This window comes from Plasmodium berghei (assembly GCF_900002375.2).
Source record: "Plasmodium berghei ANKA genome assembly, chromosome: 13".
NCBI lineage: Eukaryota > Apicomplexa > Aconoidasida > Haemosporida > Plasmodiidae > Plasmodium > Plasmodium berghei.
In genome coordinates this window covers 2,286,654-2,302,494 of record NC_036171.2, presented here as the reverse complement: position 1 = coordinate 2,302,494, position 15,841 = coordinate 2,286,654, and the positions used below count along the sequence as shown (strand labels likewise).

The 15,841-nt window shown below is 23.1% G+C and overlaps 5 protein-coding genes across 5 annotated transcripts; 2 read left to right on the top strand and 3 right to left on the bottom strand.

Moving 5' to 3' along the window:
- Nucleotides 1–458: 458 nt before the first annotated feature.
- Nucleotides 459–3,058, bottom strand: PBANKA_1360400 (conserved protein, unknown function; the record flags this gene model as incomplete). Its single annotated transcript, XM_034567244.1, has 14 exons — nt 459–505; nt 616–658; nt 820–884; nt 982–1,026; nt 1,119–1,179; nt 1,267–1,303; nt 1,438–1,505; nt 1,630–1,673; nt 1,804–1,834; nt 1,951–1,988; nt 2,177–2,333; nt 2,493–2,531; nt 2,677–2,768; nt 3,007–3,058. The coding sequence occupies 14 exons, from the start codon at nt 3,056–3,058 to the stop codon at nt 459–461; spliced, it is 819 nt and encodes a 272-aa protein (XP_034423760.1).
- A 2,754-nt stretch (nt 3,059–5,812) lies between these two features.
- PBANKA_1360300 (DNA/RNA-binding protein Alba 4, putative) lies at nt 5,813–7,049 on the top strand (the record flags this gene model as incomplete). The annotated part of the gene is made up of 2 exons (XM_034567243.1): nt 5,813–6,349; nt 6,462–7,049. 2 exons carry the CDS (start codon nt 5,813–5,815, stop codon nt 7,047–7,049), a joined length of 1,125 nt encoding a protein of 374 aa, XP_034423759.1.
- Nucleotides 7,050–8,337: 1,288 nt separating this feature from the next.
- PBANKA_1360200 (conserved Plasmodium protein, unknown function) lies at nt 8,338–8,739 on the bottom strand (the record flags this gene model as incomplete). Its single annotated transcript, XM_034567242.1, has 1 exon — nt 8,338–8,739. The coding sequence occupies one exon, from the start codon at nt 8,737–8,739 to the stop codon at nt 8,338–8,340; it is 402 nt and encodes a 133-aa protein (XP_034423758.1).
- Nucleotides 8,740–11,268: 2,529 nt separating this feature from the next.
- On the top strand, nt 11,269–12,507 carry PBANKA_1360100 (nucleoside transporter 1; the record flags this gene model as incomplete). The annotated part of the gene is made up of 1 exon (XM_034567240.1): nt 11,269–12,507. One exon carries the CDS (start codon nt 11,269–11,271, stop codon nt 12,505–12,507), a length of 1,239 nt encoding a protein of 412 aa, XP_034423757.1.
- Nucleotides 12,508–13,716: 1,209 nt separating this feature from the next.
- Nucleotides 13,717–15,744, bottom strand: PBANKA_1360000 (DNA topoisomerase 3, putative; the record flags this gene model as incomplete). The annotated part of the gene is made up of 1 exon (XM_034567239.1): nt 13,717–15,744. The coding sequence occupies one exon, from the start codon at nt 15,742–15,744 to the stop codon at nt 13,717–13,719; it is 2,028 nt and encodes a 675-aa protein (XP_034423756.1).
- Between the last annotated feature and the right edge of the window lie 97 nt (nt 15,745–15,841).

Genomic DNA, 15,841 nt, shown 5'->3' with positions numbered 1-15,841 from the left:
TTTTTTTTTTCATTTTTAAAACAAATGTTGCATGTATATCCATAAATACTATAACAAGGAAATTCTCCAAAAAAAAAAAAAATATTAGTGAAACATAAAAATTTAGTATATAATACAAATATATTTTTATTACATCACATTGGTATAAAAAAAACAATACATTATAATTCTTTATTCTTGTGAACATGCCAAAAAAAACGTTATGAGGAAAAATTTAACTATAGTTTAACGGTTAGCTAATTTGTCAGTTTGTTGGTTTTTATTTTGTATTTTTTTTTCAATCGTTTCAACTATTCTGTGAACAAAAAGTTTTTTAATTTTAGCACGAATTTCTTCCTTTCAAATATTAATATAAAATATCGTATATGTACGTATAAGTTTAAAATTATAAATTCATAAAATTGAAAACAAGGGTATTTATAAACATAAATAATTAAAGTTATTTATATCGTCTACTATCATTGTGCATAAGCAATGTCCCCCTTTTTATAATTGTAATAGTTATCTAAGATATAAAATATAAAACATATACATACATTAGAGTATTATATATATACGTATATGTGCATGGTAAAATATGGAAAAAATTAATTTAATAAAATTAACGAAATGTACCATCTGGAACTATTGACCCATTCGATGGTGTTTGTTGTTTGTTCTAAAATAATTAAAAAAATGTATTTTAGTGTATATGCAAAATAATCTAATAAAATATAGATGAAAAAGTTACTATTTCTATTTAATCCAAAACATTATAAATTTATCATGCGTTTCTATGTCCATTAATATAAACGTTTCTTAGAGTTTTAAAAATATTACTATTATTATTTTTCTCCTATTTTTATTCTTTTTCGTTATATTATGCCTATTCGCATTGTTCTTTTCTATGGTATAAAAAATGTTTAGTAATATATATATTAATTTTTTGCACTTTCTATTTTTATAAACACAGTTTAACACTATATGGTGTTCTTTATTTACCTGCTATCAAAAAACCTAATTTACTAACTCGACTTATAGGGGGGCCTAGTATGTAAAAAATGAGAGAATTGGTATATATGTATATAGCAAAATTTTATTATTTATGCATAAAATGAAGATTATTTTATTTCTTTTACGAGAACAAAGGATAGACATGTGCTTTTCATTTTGTTCACTCCCTAATTTCTTGTTATAATCCTTTAAAAAAAAGCGATAGGAAAATAAAATTGTACATATATATATGTCTTTCTAAGAGATAACTTAATTTTTAATTTTATCCTTTACCAAAATAATATATTCACAATTTGGAACTCGGTTACACCTAAATATAATATTCACCAAAACCCATAAAAAAAATATAAATATGCCCAATTAATATTGAGAACATATGATAAATGTTATTTGTTTGCTATTTAATCATTAAATTTTATCTCGTTGTCTTTTTTTAAATATTACTCTTCGGCTGCCTCCTTTGGAGATATGTCCTTTGAAATCTTCAGTAGGATGTTATTATTGTCACATTGCTAATATAAATGACGCATATATAAAGAAAAAGTAAAATATATCTTATTACCAACATCATATTTTTACCATGTATTTTTTGATTATTATCTTTTTATTAATTCTTATATTCCACTTTTAAGATACCCCTGACATGTTCATGTAAATTGTGCTATAATTTTTCATCTGATCTGCCAAAAAAATGAGAAAAATATCCATAAAATATATAGAATTGTTATAAAAATGACTAAAATGACAAATGGACGTAGACATAACAATTCAATGAATTGAGAAGAATAAGTAATATTAAAAAATTTAAACCTTTAATATGGATGCCCTTAATAGCAGTTACCTAATAACAATTTAATATCAAATAAATATATTTTAAAATATATAAACATTAAAGTAGAAAAATAACTTAGTTGAATCAGCCGTCAGTTGAAAATAGTGCAAACATATATCTCTAACCCAATATTTTCGAGGACGAGCAGATATCCATTTATTTCCTTACAAAAATAAAGTAAATTTGTTAGAATATTTCTCAAAAAAATAAAAAAAATAAAATAAAAATAGATTAAACCAAGAATGCATATGAAAACAAGAATGGCACATAAACAAAATAATAGGCTTATGAAAGTAATATGTATGCATAATTTCTATATGCATGTATTTTTATATGTTGTTTTTGCAAAACCTGAGCAAATCCAATTTGCTCCCGTATTTTCCACTTCTTTATCATTTTCATAAAAAATAGAATTTCGCAATATCCTTTTATCTGAATAGGAAATATAATCACATGTTTTTTTATAATCGCAAATATCTAATACTTTGCTTAGATTATTATATTTGTCCTGAAAAAGTAGTTTATTTGAATTATGCATAGTGTATATATTTTCAGCCACACTTTTATATCAATAGAATATTCTCCGTTCTATTATTTATTTTTTCATATATATTTTTGGATATTATCTAAAATATATATATTATAAGCATAGACACAATTCTCTTACTAAGTTCGGGGCCAAAAGAAGATTTTTCCCTTCACAATACTAAAAATTGAAGATTCCACAAAACGTCGTAAATATTCCAAAAATATTATATATGCGTACATGAATTATAATGGTAAAATATATATATGCGCATTTACAATACTTGATATAAACACAGAAAAAATATATTATACTTTTAACATACGTTTTGTGAGTTTCTTAATATTAAGAAGTGATTTAAATATTCCTTAATCTCTTCATCAAAGGATATTTTATTTAACGATATACTATAAACTCCTTAAAAACATGTTCATACATTTTTCTTTATTATTTGGTGACGAGGTAATGTATTTTTTTTCTAAATATATTTTTATATAAATGAAATAGAACATAATTAAATGCAATAGAATGACATGTATGTAAAAATACATGTAGCATTTCAAATGATGTCTATTACAAATTACACTTTGTGATATGTACCCTAAAAGGAGAGAAAAAAGAGAAAAAAACATATATAATAATCATTATACCTTACCAAATAATATCAAAGGAAGATACAAAATAAAAACAAACAAAATGGTATTCATTTTTAAAAAATATTATATTAATTTGGATAACAAAAAGAGAAATATAAATGATCTATAGTATAATTAAGAATCTTTTATAAGGAAATCTTATGGCGTAGATATATATACTCATCAAATTAGAACGAAAAAACAATATGAACAGACATATTTACTATATATGTATGTATTGTATTGCATTGTGATGTACGTACATCATTAGTGCATAAACTTTTGCTGCAAATGATATTTATTTTATTTTTCTATATATTTTTTATGCATTAATCCTTATAAAATAATTTCCGAAATAAAAATATTTAAATAAATTGCCAAGGTATTTTAAATGGTTAAATTTATATATATATATACCCATGAATGTAAACATACACACTTTCACTACTGTGTGTAGAAAATTCAGAATATGCAATCCTCTTTTTCATTACATTTTAATTTTAATCCAATGAACTTTATCTGGATTTTTTCATAGTTATTTTACTATTATCACACTTTTATTAATATTCAATATGCATAAGTTTTTTTCCCTTTTCTAACACCAGCAATGGTAACAACTTATTAAAAAAAATGTTTAATATAAACCCTGAATAGTAATAATATAATAAAAATATTCATTTTCCTTTTGTGTTACACCCTTTTTAGCAAATCGTTTAGGAATAACGCAAGCATTATAAGTTATTTGGAAAAGGGTAAAATGAATATTAAAATAAAGATCAAATATATTGAATGATCATGATAGAAATTTAGTACATTAACTTAATTTTTTTAATTTTGTATCCTTATTTAAAAGCACTATTTTATTATTGTCTTATTAAATTTTCATTTTACCCCCAACTGCACACGTATGTTTCCATTCACATATAAAATTGAAATACCACTAACTACATTTATATAAAAACCTGTTATTGGGCTATTTCTCGTATAATCATTATAATTCGTATATGCGTGAAACGCCTTTCTATTCCATTTTATTGGGTGTAAATAAAATTGTATAACCGCGAAGAGCATGTGTGTATACACTTTAGTATAATCAATGCACTATTTGTAGATAAAAGACAAAACATATATCATATCATATGTGTTGAATGTTTTAATAAGGGCCATTACAATAAACTGCTTATTTAAAATATAAGAATAATGTAACAAATCTATAAAATATATATACTTAAAAGAAATGTTAAAAACGACTAGCACACTTTTGTAAAAAATATATTATATCTTAATGAAAATAAAATCTATATTTCTAGTCATGCCCAAATTGTATAACATTGTATATAAAATAAATATATATATATATATATATTTATTTATTTATTTATAATAAAAGGGGCATTTAATAACATAAATATAATATAAAATAAAAAGCGTATAATAAAAATATGTTATAAAATATGTTTATTAACATATTTACAAAATATATAACAGAATATAAGTAAAAAAATATTGTAGAAAACATTACATGTATTTATAAAGTAGCATTAATTTGTGTAAGGTTTATTGAATTGTAATAAATAAATATGAAATAGAGGGAAAACAAAAAGAAATTAAAAGAAAAAAAAAGGAAACATATAAATTAATGAAAAATCGAAGAAACCTATGCTAGATCATAGGTTAATATACAAATTGAATAATAATAAATAAATATATATAAAGAACTTATTTATTATCACATGTAAGGATGCGAGAATACATCACGTAAAAATATTTTTAAAAAACGATATGTATGTACATGCTAGTATTATGCCCGGTTATTATTACTTTATAATAAATACTACCAGTGTTATATACATATGGAGTATATTATACACCCACTTATTATAATTTTTAATAAAAATTAAAAATTAAAAAATCCTACAATGTATATGAAAACAAAAAAAAATATATAAATTTATATATATAATAAACGAAAAAATAATTCAAATAACATAAAAAAAACATAATTTTAGAAAAGTTCCATATTTTCGTAAATAAGCGTGATATGCGAAATAATGTTATAAAGGGAATAAAAACGAAGCGCCAAGAACGCACAATAAAATATTAAATACCGACTATTTAGAAAAAAGGATGCAAAATTAAAAATTATATAAGCAAACAAAATTAAAAAAACGATTAAATAGGAATAAGAAAAATTAATTTATTTATATACATGTAGAAGGAAAATTAAATAAAAGGGTTCCAATAGGAATACAATTTTACATGCTTGGATATACATTTTAGTTATAAAAAATTAATATACATGAAAATACAAATTTTATGATTATGTATATAATATTTTACATTTATAGTATACTGTATATCTTATAAATAATATCCCATTATAGTATAATAAATACGTACCGGACTCTATTATTTATTTATAGTATGATGCACATAACTATTATTCAGTATTAATGTAAATCCCCAAATAAAATATTGCTATCATATAGTTTAAAATAATTGATTTTTTGCACAATATAAAATATCCTGTGAATTGAATTATGTATTTTTTGATATAATTGTAAATATACTTGAGCGCAATTTTACTCCTTTATATTTATACTTCGTTTGTTTTTTATTTTTATTTTATAATATTTTTACAAAGTTATATTTTTTTTGACAAGTATATAGATAAAAGTTCACCATATTTTATATAATAACTATCACTTATATATATAGGCACACTTTCGAAATATCATCAATTGATAGATATATATATATTCTATAAATACAGATATATAATATAGTATATACCTATAGTTAATATTTATTGCGAAACTCAACAAAATGGAGAATAATAAGAAAAATAATCAAAAACAAAACAGTATAGATGAAACTGAATTCCCTAATTCAAAAGTATTATTAGTATCAGTAAAAAGGACTAGAAGATTTTTAGAAAGAACTGCAAGGGAATTGCTAGCAGGAGGCACAAGATATATTATACTTAGTGGACTAGGAGATGCTTTACCACTTTGTGTACAATTACAAGCTTCATTACAATCTAAAAATGCTGCTACTGTTGTTAAAATCGAAACATCTTATAGTTATTTTAATACCAATTATTCATATACACCTGGATTAAAAATATATATGGAAAAGCATCCAGAATTTAAAGGATCCCGAATATCACCAGGATATGTCAGTTTTTGTGAAAAACCTGATAAATTTACTCCTATTTTTGACGAAACACCCAATGAATATATATGCTCAGTCAATGCAGGGGATAATAATTTACATGTAGGAGGAGAAGGTATTAACGCCGCCTTTTCCGAATTATTATCTTCACATGGTCACGAAGTTGATAAATACGAATCACTGTTTAAAGTAAGAAAATGAAAAAAAATGAACACATCCTTCATTTTAATGATCACAATAAATAAATAAACATGAACATGCTTATATAAATAAAATATTCTTTCCTTTTATCGTTTTACAGGAATTATTAAGCAAGGCTGTTAAGGAAAACAGCGAAAAACCCGATGATGAAGTTAAATCTATTTTATATGAAAGTGTTGAAAAAAAATATCCCGATGTAAAATTAGCATTATGCAGAGTTAGAAACAGTCTTAAAAAAGGAAGCGATAATACAACAGGATCCGTTTTTATTGTTACTTTCAAAAAAAAATTCCCCCATAAAAAAGAAAAAAATATGGGTATGGTTTATGTTGTAGGACCCAAAGGAAAAAATTTCAGTAGCGTCGAAGATTTCTTAGATGCTGTGCATGAAACAGCAGAAAACTTAATGACCGCATTATGTGATTATAACGGATTAGTAAAAAGAGAAGAAATTAAACATGTAAGAATGAATACATGCAGAATATGTTTATTCTCAGGGCATGCATTTAAGCATAGCAATGCATCTAAATTAGATGTTGCAAAGTCTATCTTAAATGGTCTTGCTGTTGGATATAGGCATGGCCCATCACCTAGATTAAATTTTGCATATGATGAAAATGTCTTTAAAGATGCATGGATAGAAACAACTGGACTTCAAGTTTTTAATCATAATGAAAAAGAACAATAAAAATATATTATACATGTAGGATAATTTTATTTTATTGTTTCTTTTTTTCTTTATATTTATATATATAGTATTCACTAAAAAAAATACTAAATTAGTAAATTTTTGTTTGTATGCTATATATATTATATAAAATAATTAAATTTACATGTTTGTAATTAAAAGAACAAAAGAGAGAGAAAATGAGTGAGATCGTGTTAAAGAGAACAATTAAAAATAAAAATACATTAAATAAAAATATAAAGTTATGTAACTAAATAAGATGCACTATATGTACTATAAAAATATCACTATATATATATGCTTGTGTGTGCGTGTACGTGGGTACGTATGCATATATTAAAATCGAGAGAATTATTAGAAAAAAAAATATATACCCTTATAACAAGATTGGTTATGAATTATATAATGTGTATAAGCATGTTTATAACATACATATACTAAAAGAAAGCAAAATAATAGTAAAATTGTGGTAATAACATTATATTAATTATATGATGTTACTATACACATAGTTTTATTTATGTACACGATCATTATTCTTACAATTTTATAGATTTTTTCACAATTTTTTTATTCATTTTTACCAAATTATTTATGTATATATTTTTTTCATCGTTCTCCATTTTATATATAAATTATTTACAGCACAAAACTATTCATAATTTTCACATTTTTAATTCAATTTATAAATAATTTTATGGTAGTTGCAAATAATTATAATTACATTTTTAAGAAATATTCTATGTATGCATAAATGCATCATTGAATTATTTTTTTTTATTAATATCACTAAATATTAATGTTGCATATTATAAGGTTTATTTAATTTTGTTCAGTTATTCACATATATATATCAATAAATATGAATAGACAAAAAAATTATAAGGAAAATAAAATGGGATATATATTTGTAAGCTCACATTATTTTCATTCAATACAAATAGAACAGGAGTATAAATGTGACATTGCACTTTTATTTTACTAAAAAGACAAATCGCATATATTATTCTATTAATATTTACATATTTCATACATAAATGGAAAAAGGAGAAAAATACCAAGCTCAAAAATGGTAAATAAATACGTAGATGTACGGATGGCAATAAGTATCCAAATGGAAAAGTATTGCAAAGTATAATTATTTTCATATAATATGTTACAATAAGTTTATATTAATTTCTATTTTATATACCCTTTAACATAATTATCAATAATGTGTCGAGTGTTTTACTAAAATATTACATAACATAAATATAAAAACAAAACAAAAAAATATGCATTGAGATATTCACATGATCTTTTTTTTATTTCTTTCGATATTTAAATAACGGTTGTCTTCTTGAAAGGCCAAATAAGCATAAAATATTGTTAATGAAAATATATAGAGAACCACAAAATATATACTATATAATAAAGCGTTATTTTTTGTCATTCTCAAACAAAATATAAATAAGTATTTGTATAAACCTATTAAAATTATGGGTGATAATATAATTAATAGTACAAATATGAAAAACTTTTTTAAAACACCTGAATTATCTTTATTGGATAAATAGTCACTTATTTCAAAATTCCTTGAATCTTCGTCTTTAATATTTCCCGTATACTTTGCTTCTTCACTATATTCGTTCTCTCCATTGCTACTTAGCACATCGTCTCCATGTTGTCCCTTTCGTTTATTTTTCACCATTTTTCAAAAATACTGGAATTATAAATATACCAAAAAAATAGTTAAAAACAAAAATATATTTATAATATGTGTATGCTTATTTTTATGAATAAAGCCTTTATAAGGTTAGCATTTTAAAAAATCATATAAATTTGAAAAAAATAAAAATAAAATATAAATAGGATTATAAATATTATAAATTAACAATTATATACTTTTATATTGTGCAACAAATGAACAGTTAAATTTTAAAATGAAAAATACATGCAAAAAAATAATAATATACTGAAAAACAAATGCATATATTTTCATTTAATGCATACCTTAAATGCTATATAATTTATGTCACAAAAAAAATATATTTAGAACTATATACTTATTTGTGTGCATATTCATATAAAAGCACATACATAAAGTAACCAATAAACCATTTTAATAGTTATTTTCCACAAATATAGAAAATATTAATAGCTTAAAATTTTTTAAATATATTAGCAATAGTTGTGCAGATATATGATCATATGTTATAGTCTTACAATGATTAAAAAGCTATGCAATAGTATTCTTTAAAAAAGTGAATTTAAATAACCATTGAAAGCTTATGCCCTCATTTATCCGATTTTTTAGACCTCTTTATTGTGTAATACATGTTACAACAGTACAAATCAAATTATGCCCTATATAAAGATATTTTTATTTGAAAAAAATATAAACATATTATTGGTTTAAATATACAATTATAAATATTACAATATTATATGCATGTATAAATATTTACAACGATAATTAAATGGCGTCACACACGTTCAGAAGTTCTATTTCACTAATATCGGGTTTGTTTGCCATTTAACAATTTTATTTTAAATAAACCCGCAAACAATAATTATAAATTTGTATTTATAATGTTCTACGACGATTAATTATATAATCTATTACAATAGTATAAAGATTTATAAATACATTATTCAGAAAATTATTCCCTTCTATTAAATATCGAAATCATTTAACATTTCAAATGGTTTATTGCAAATATATGTTTTCGACATTGGTATCTATAAGACCATATTTAAATAGTAGATGAATAAAACATTTTACATCAATATAAAATTAATAAAAGGATACATATAGTAATACAAAGTTAATTTTCGTATATTAATATACCTAAGTTCAAATAGTTTATGTTTCCCCTATGATATACAATGAATGCATATATATCCTTATTTAATATCTTAATTATCATATTATAATTATATTTGTATATTTACATATATTAACGAATTTATAAGCAAAGAGAGGAATTTATTTCTAAAGTTTGGAAATATTTCTATATTATAAACTAAAAACATATCTAAATTTTTGATACTCTTTTTTTTACATGACTATATTCCCAAAATAATAATAACACGTTATAGATTATCAATATAAACATCAAAATGTAGAAAAATATATATCATAATAATATATACGCATATAATATATTATTTTCCATTGATGCATGTAATATGGTTTTACCTTGCATTTTGTTTATTATTATTTTTTAATTTATTTACATTAAAAGGATATCATTTACCACGTCAACTTAAAAATTGTATGCAATGTAGAATACCAAAAAGAACAGAAAAAAACTATTATATAAAAAAATAAAATAAATATGGGAAAACTAATTTTATAAATTATATAAAAATAAATTTATAATGCTCCTTATTTATTTTATCAAGTTGAAAAATTATGCATTTGTCCATCGTTATATTTATCCTATGTATATTCAGGGGGTTATTATTAATTAGTTATATTCATGACTAAGTTCGTTACAAGTCACCAAATATAAATAATGCCAGTATAACTATTATATAATAAAAAATATATACTGTATTTATAATATTATAAAATTTCATGCATAAGTAGCGATGCTAAAAAAATGGCTAATTGTAAACTTTGAAGTTTTTATATTCACAAAAGTTGTGTATAATCATACATGCAACATACTAATTAATTGTTTTATGGACTCCATATTTTCATTGTAGAGCACAGCTATGTAATATAAAAAATTGGGGTTGTTATTATTTCACCGATGTATTCCTCTTTCACTATTTTTTTAAGTTTATTTTTATTTTGGGTATAATTTTCTACTATTGACATTATTAATTTAATTATTTGAATTCAATTCATACCGAAAAACATTTTTTAAGTCAATACTTTTTATAAAGCACCAAAAAATATTCGATTATATATATTTATGGTGCAGTTATTTATATAATATTATCTAAAATATCTTGGCCATAGCTTAACAATTAAATAAAAGCAAAATAACAATATCACGAATTCTCCATTTTTCATAAACATTAATTTTAAATAAAATTTGTTAAAATTAAAATACTTTATCAATGTTTTTTTTTAATTTGTTAAAAATTATTTAAAACATTTAAAAAAACTATAGCATCTATTATTAAATATATTTCCCAAATATTATTTGAGAAAAAATATAAACATTTTGCGAATTTTAATATATTTATTTAATTATTTTTTTCTATTTTTCCATAATAAGTCAAGATGAGTAAAATTAAAGAGTCATCTAGTGGTATATTAGGTGCTTCTAATAATACCAACAAAGAATCATCGCAAAAATCGGCAAGGTCTATAGCTTTGCCAATGACATATGCATTAATTGGTGTCAGTTGCTTAAATGTATGGAATTCAGCATTGGGGTTAAATATTAAAATCACTTACAATATATTTCAGATGGCAGGTTTGTTAACTTCCTCTGTTTTAGCCCTTTTCGTAAATTACCCAAGAGTGTTGTTACCAACTAGTTTAGGAGTATTGACTTTATTATGTGCTGGTTTTCAGATAGCGCATCAAACATTTTCTGATTCTGCATTTGATACATACTGTTTAGCAGCTTTTATAACAATTGGACTAATGGCTGGAATAGCTCAAACTATTGCTTTTGCTATTGGAACAACTAAAGAAAGTAATATGAGTGGATATATATCTGCAGGTATTGGAATGTCAGGAGTTTTAATATTTTGCATTAATTTAATTCTAGATTATATAGTTTCAGACGAAAAAATATATGAAATAAATAAATCCAAGCTATTATGTTTATTTAGTATTTCCGAAATATTTTTAATTATCACAATTGTTTGTTGTGTATTGTATATTGATTTATTCCCCAAAAATGACAATAATAAAGATTCAACAGATATTGAAAAGGCAGAGGAAAAAGAAGGTCGATTACCACTCATTGAGATAATTAAAGATGGTTATAAAGCCATTTTATCTATATTTTTAGTTAATTGGTTATCTTTACAATTATTTCCAGGAATTGGTCATAAAAAATGGCAAGAAAAACACGGAATGACTGATAATAATGTTACTATAATAGTAGGAATGTTTCAAGTTTTTGATTTTATTAGTAGATATCCTCCAAATTTTACCCATATAAAGATTTTCAAATATTTCACATTTTCATTGAATACTCTTTTAATTGGTAATTTCCTACGTTTATTATTCATCCCATGGTTTGTATTAAATGCAGTAATTTCAAGTTCATTTTTTACAAATATAGTTCAGCAATGCGTTTGTATAGCTGCCCTTGCTTTTACTAATGGTTGGTTTAATACAGTCCCATTTATTGTATTTGTTAAAGAGCTTAAAAAAGTAAAACACCAAAAAGATATAGAAACAATTTCAAGAATTATGGTTGTATCATTATTTTTTGGTTTATTCTTTGGTATGCTAACCACATGCTTATACGATTATTTCCCAATTGGAATTTTAAACAATTAAAAAAAACAATAAAGCATACAGTATAGCATACAATTGATGTATATTTATTTTTACATATGTGATCATATTATGTTTAAATAAATCAATGTGTGCCTCTAATTAAAAGGATGTACTTATTCGATCGGAATATTGCATGCAATCAGAAATGTAATTAAAAGATAAATTCCATGAGTATCATATCCATAAACCAAAATTATTTATAATAAAAGACCGAACAATCATGAAATAAAAGAAAACAATTTTGAATATGATAATTTAATATGCCTAAATATATGCTTACAGAAATTTCAAGACGGTAATACAATAAATTATGCTTATATTTGCATATAGTTATATACTAATTCGTATATATATATATATTTGTTTTAATAATTGCAAAGCCAAAATATTTAATTGTCATAAAAAAATTAAACATATAATTTATTATCATCAATACTAATATTGTAATATCGTCTAAGTTACCGTTTTTTATTATGATTGGTGTTATTTATTATTCAGTTTATTTTTTAATACTATATATATATGTATATATGTGGGATAACCATATTTATTTACTTTTGTATATACAAATTGCATTTTATAATGTAACATTTCCGAATTTTAGAATATTTTTTTTAATTGTTTCCGGTTTTTTAACATTTATTAAAAACTATTCATGTGCATGCAATATAAAAAATTGTAAAATTTTTTGGTACACTATATTTTAATATATCACATATTATCAAAAATAACAATAAAATTAAATAAAAAAATACCATTGGCTATCAGCAGCAATAGCCATTCGAGATTTTTGTTATATACGTATATTTAATTATATATCTATACATATGTTTATATATCGAATATAATAAATCCAAAAAAATGGAATTTTTTATACTCCCATTACAATATTAAAAATATGTTTGATTATTTTTAGTGATCTTTAATCCGTAAAACACAATACCCTCTGTTATTTCCCTTCAGTAAAATAAATTGTATTAAAAAGTTTTAAATATACTATATCTTTACTGTCATCAGTATACATATAATATAAAAAATAAAACCATTAAATTTTTAAAACAAAATGTGTTAATTTCAAAAAATAATTAATTAAATAAATGGTGGACAAATGGAGAGAGTTATGAGCATTTTCAAAACAATAAAATATTTGTTCAAAATAAATTGTCTTTTGGCAATTAAAATAAGCACATATATATGAATAGAATAATTCTAACTCTGTATTTTTGGATTATTTATATAATAATTGATATTTTCATCGAGTAAATCTATCCTGTTGTATATTTCCTGATATATATATTTCATTATATCAATATAATTTCTTATAATTTCATTTTTTCCCTTTTCACCTGAAGCTACTAAAAACATGTCTCTTTCCATCTTAGCTCTTAAAGATGGCTCGGTTAAATCTACACCTATATCTTTAAATTTTTTATAGGACAATATTAATGCAATTCCCAATTTCGTTGGAATAAATAAATTTTTAGAATTTTTATAAACATAATTTCGTTTTTGAATATTTTCTATATGCTCATGCATTGTTGCATCAGTTCCTATACCATATTTATCCATAAGTGACAACAAATCAGATTCGGATAAATATTTTGGTGGTTGTGTTATTCCTTCTTCGACTACTAAACTATATGGATAAAACTCATCATTAATTTGAAAAGGCGGCAAAATTTTATCATTCCATTTCTCATATATGTAAATTTCTAGATAATTTTTATTTTTTATTTTTAATCCTTTGCAATAAAATTGTTCCTCTCCTATATTAGCAACAACTTTTGTATCAAAACCTATTGCATCATCACTACAAACAGCTAAAAAATGTCTACAAATAAATTCATATATTTTCCATTCTTTAAAATCAACATTGTTTGCCTTGTTCATATTTTTAACTGGGTGTATAGGGGGGTGCGCTTTATCATTTAATTTCCCTTTTCTAGGCTTACAACTATTTTTTTCAGCTAATTTCGTAGCATAATTACCAAAAATATTATTTTTTTTCAATTCGTGTATGATTTTTCGTAAGTTCATAGAATCTACAAAATAATTAGTTTCTGTCCTAGGATAACTAATATAACCTTTGCTGTATAACTTTTCAGCTATATTCATACATTCTTTTGAAGATATATGAAAATACTTTGAAACCAGTTTAGTCATTTGTAATGTATTTAGAGGGAATGGTCGATATTTTTTTACTTCTTTTTCAAAAATGTTTGATATCCTACATAAAGGATTTTTTAACAAGTCTTCATAAATTAAAACAACTCCTAAATGGTCAAATAATTTTAATCGAGACCAGGTAAAATCTACAACGTAATTTGTGTTTGATGAATATGGTCTATTGTTTATACCATAACTATTATTTGCATCATCATCGCTACTATAATAATCGCTGCAATTTTTTTTTTTTTTACCTTTTTTTTTTTTTTTTTCGCGCTCTTTTTTATTCTTCCCAATATTGTCCAAAAAGAGATTAGAATTATTACTATTTTTATCCTGATATAGATATCCCATTTTGATAGTCCAATAGTATTCGTTGTTAAAATTTTTTATTTGTAGATATCTATTTACTACAAATCCTAATGTAGGAAATTGACATGGTCCGTAACTAATAATTTTTGTGTCGTTTTGTACTAATTTAAAATACCGAATAGTCATAAACCTAGTGAAAATGGAACCCATTCTTAAATCAATTTCTCTTCTAACATCTACGCTTTGAGCCAAGTTTTTATTTGGGGACTTCAAATTGTTAATTGCATATTTTATATCTTTTTCTGTAACAGCTGAAAACTGAGCTCTGTGAATTTTTAACTTCTTATTAGTAACAGAACATGCATTTATTACTTCAAAACAAATATGCTCTCCTTCTCGATCACAATCTAACCATAAAATTAAAACATTGCAATCTTTTGAATATTTTTTTAAATTATTTTCAATAGGCTTTTTATCTTTGTCTATATATATAGTTATTTTAGCGTCAAAAAGTTCATGCGGATCTGTATTATTCCAATTCTTGTATTTATCATCAAATTTTTGATCTGTTAAATGACCCGTTACAGATGTTACAAACATCGACCATGTTTCATTTTCCATTTTATAATCAAATGTGAATACAGGATTATATTTACTATAACTTTTTTTTTTATTACTTTCCCCTTTACTAAGGATCGAAACAATTGCTGATGCAACCGATGGCTTTTCAGCCACATTTAGAACTTTTATACGCCCCATGAAAGCTAGACAATGTTTTAATTACCTTTTATTCTTTTTCTCCTCCTTTTCGTCAATCATTTTATTGGATACACTTATTTTATTCCTTTTAACTCGG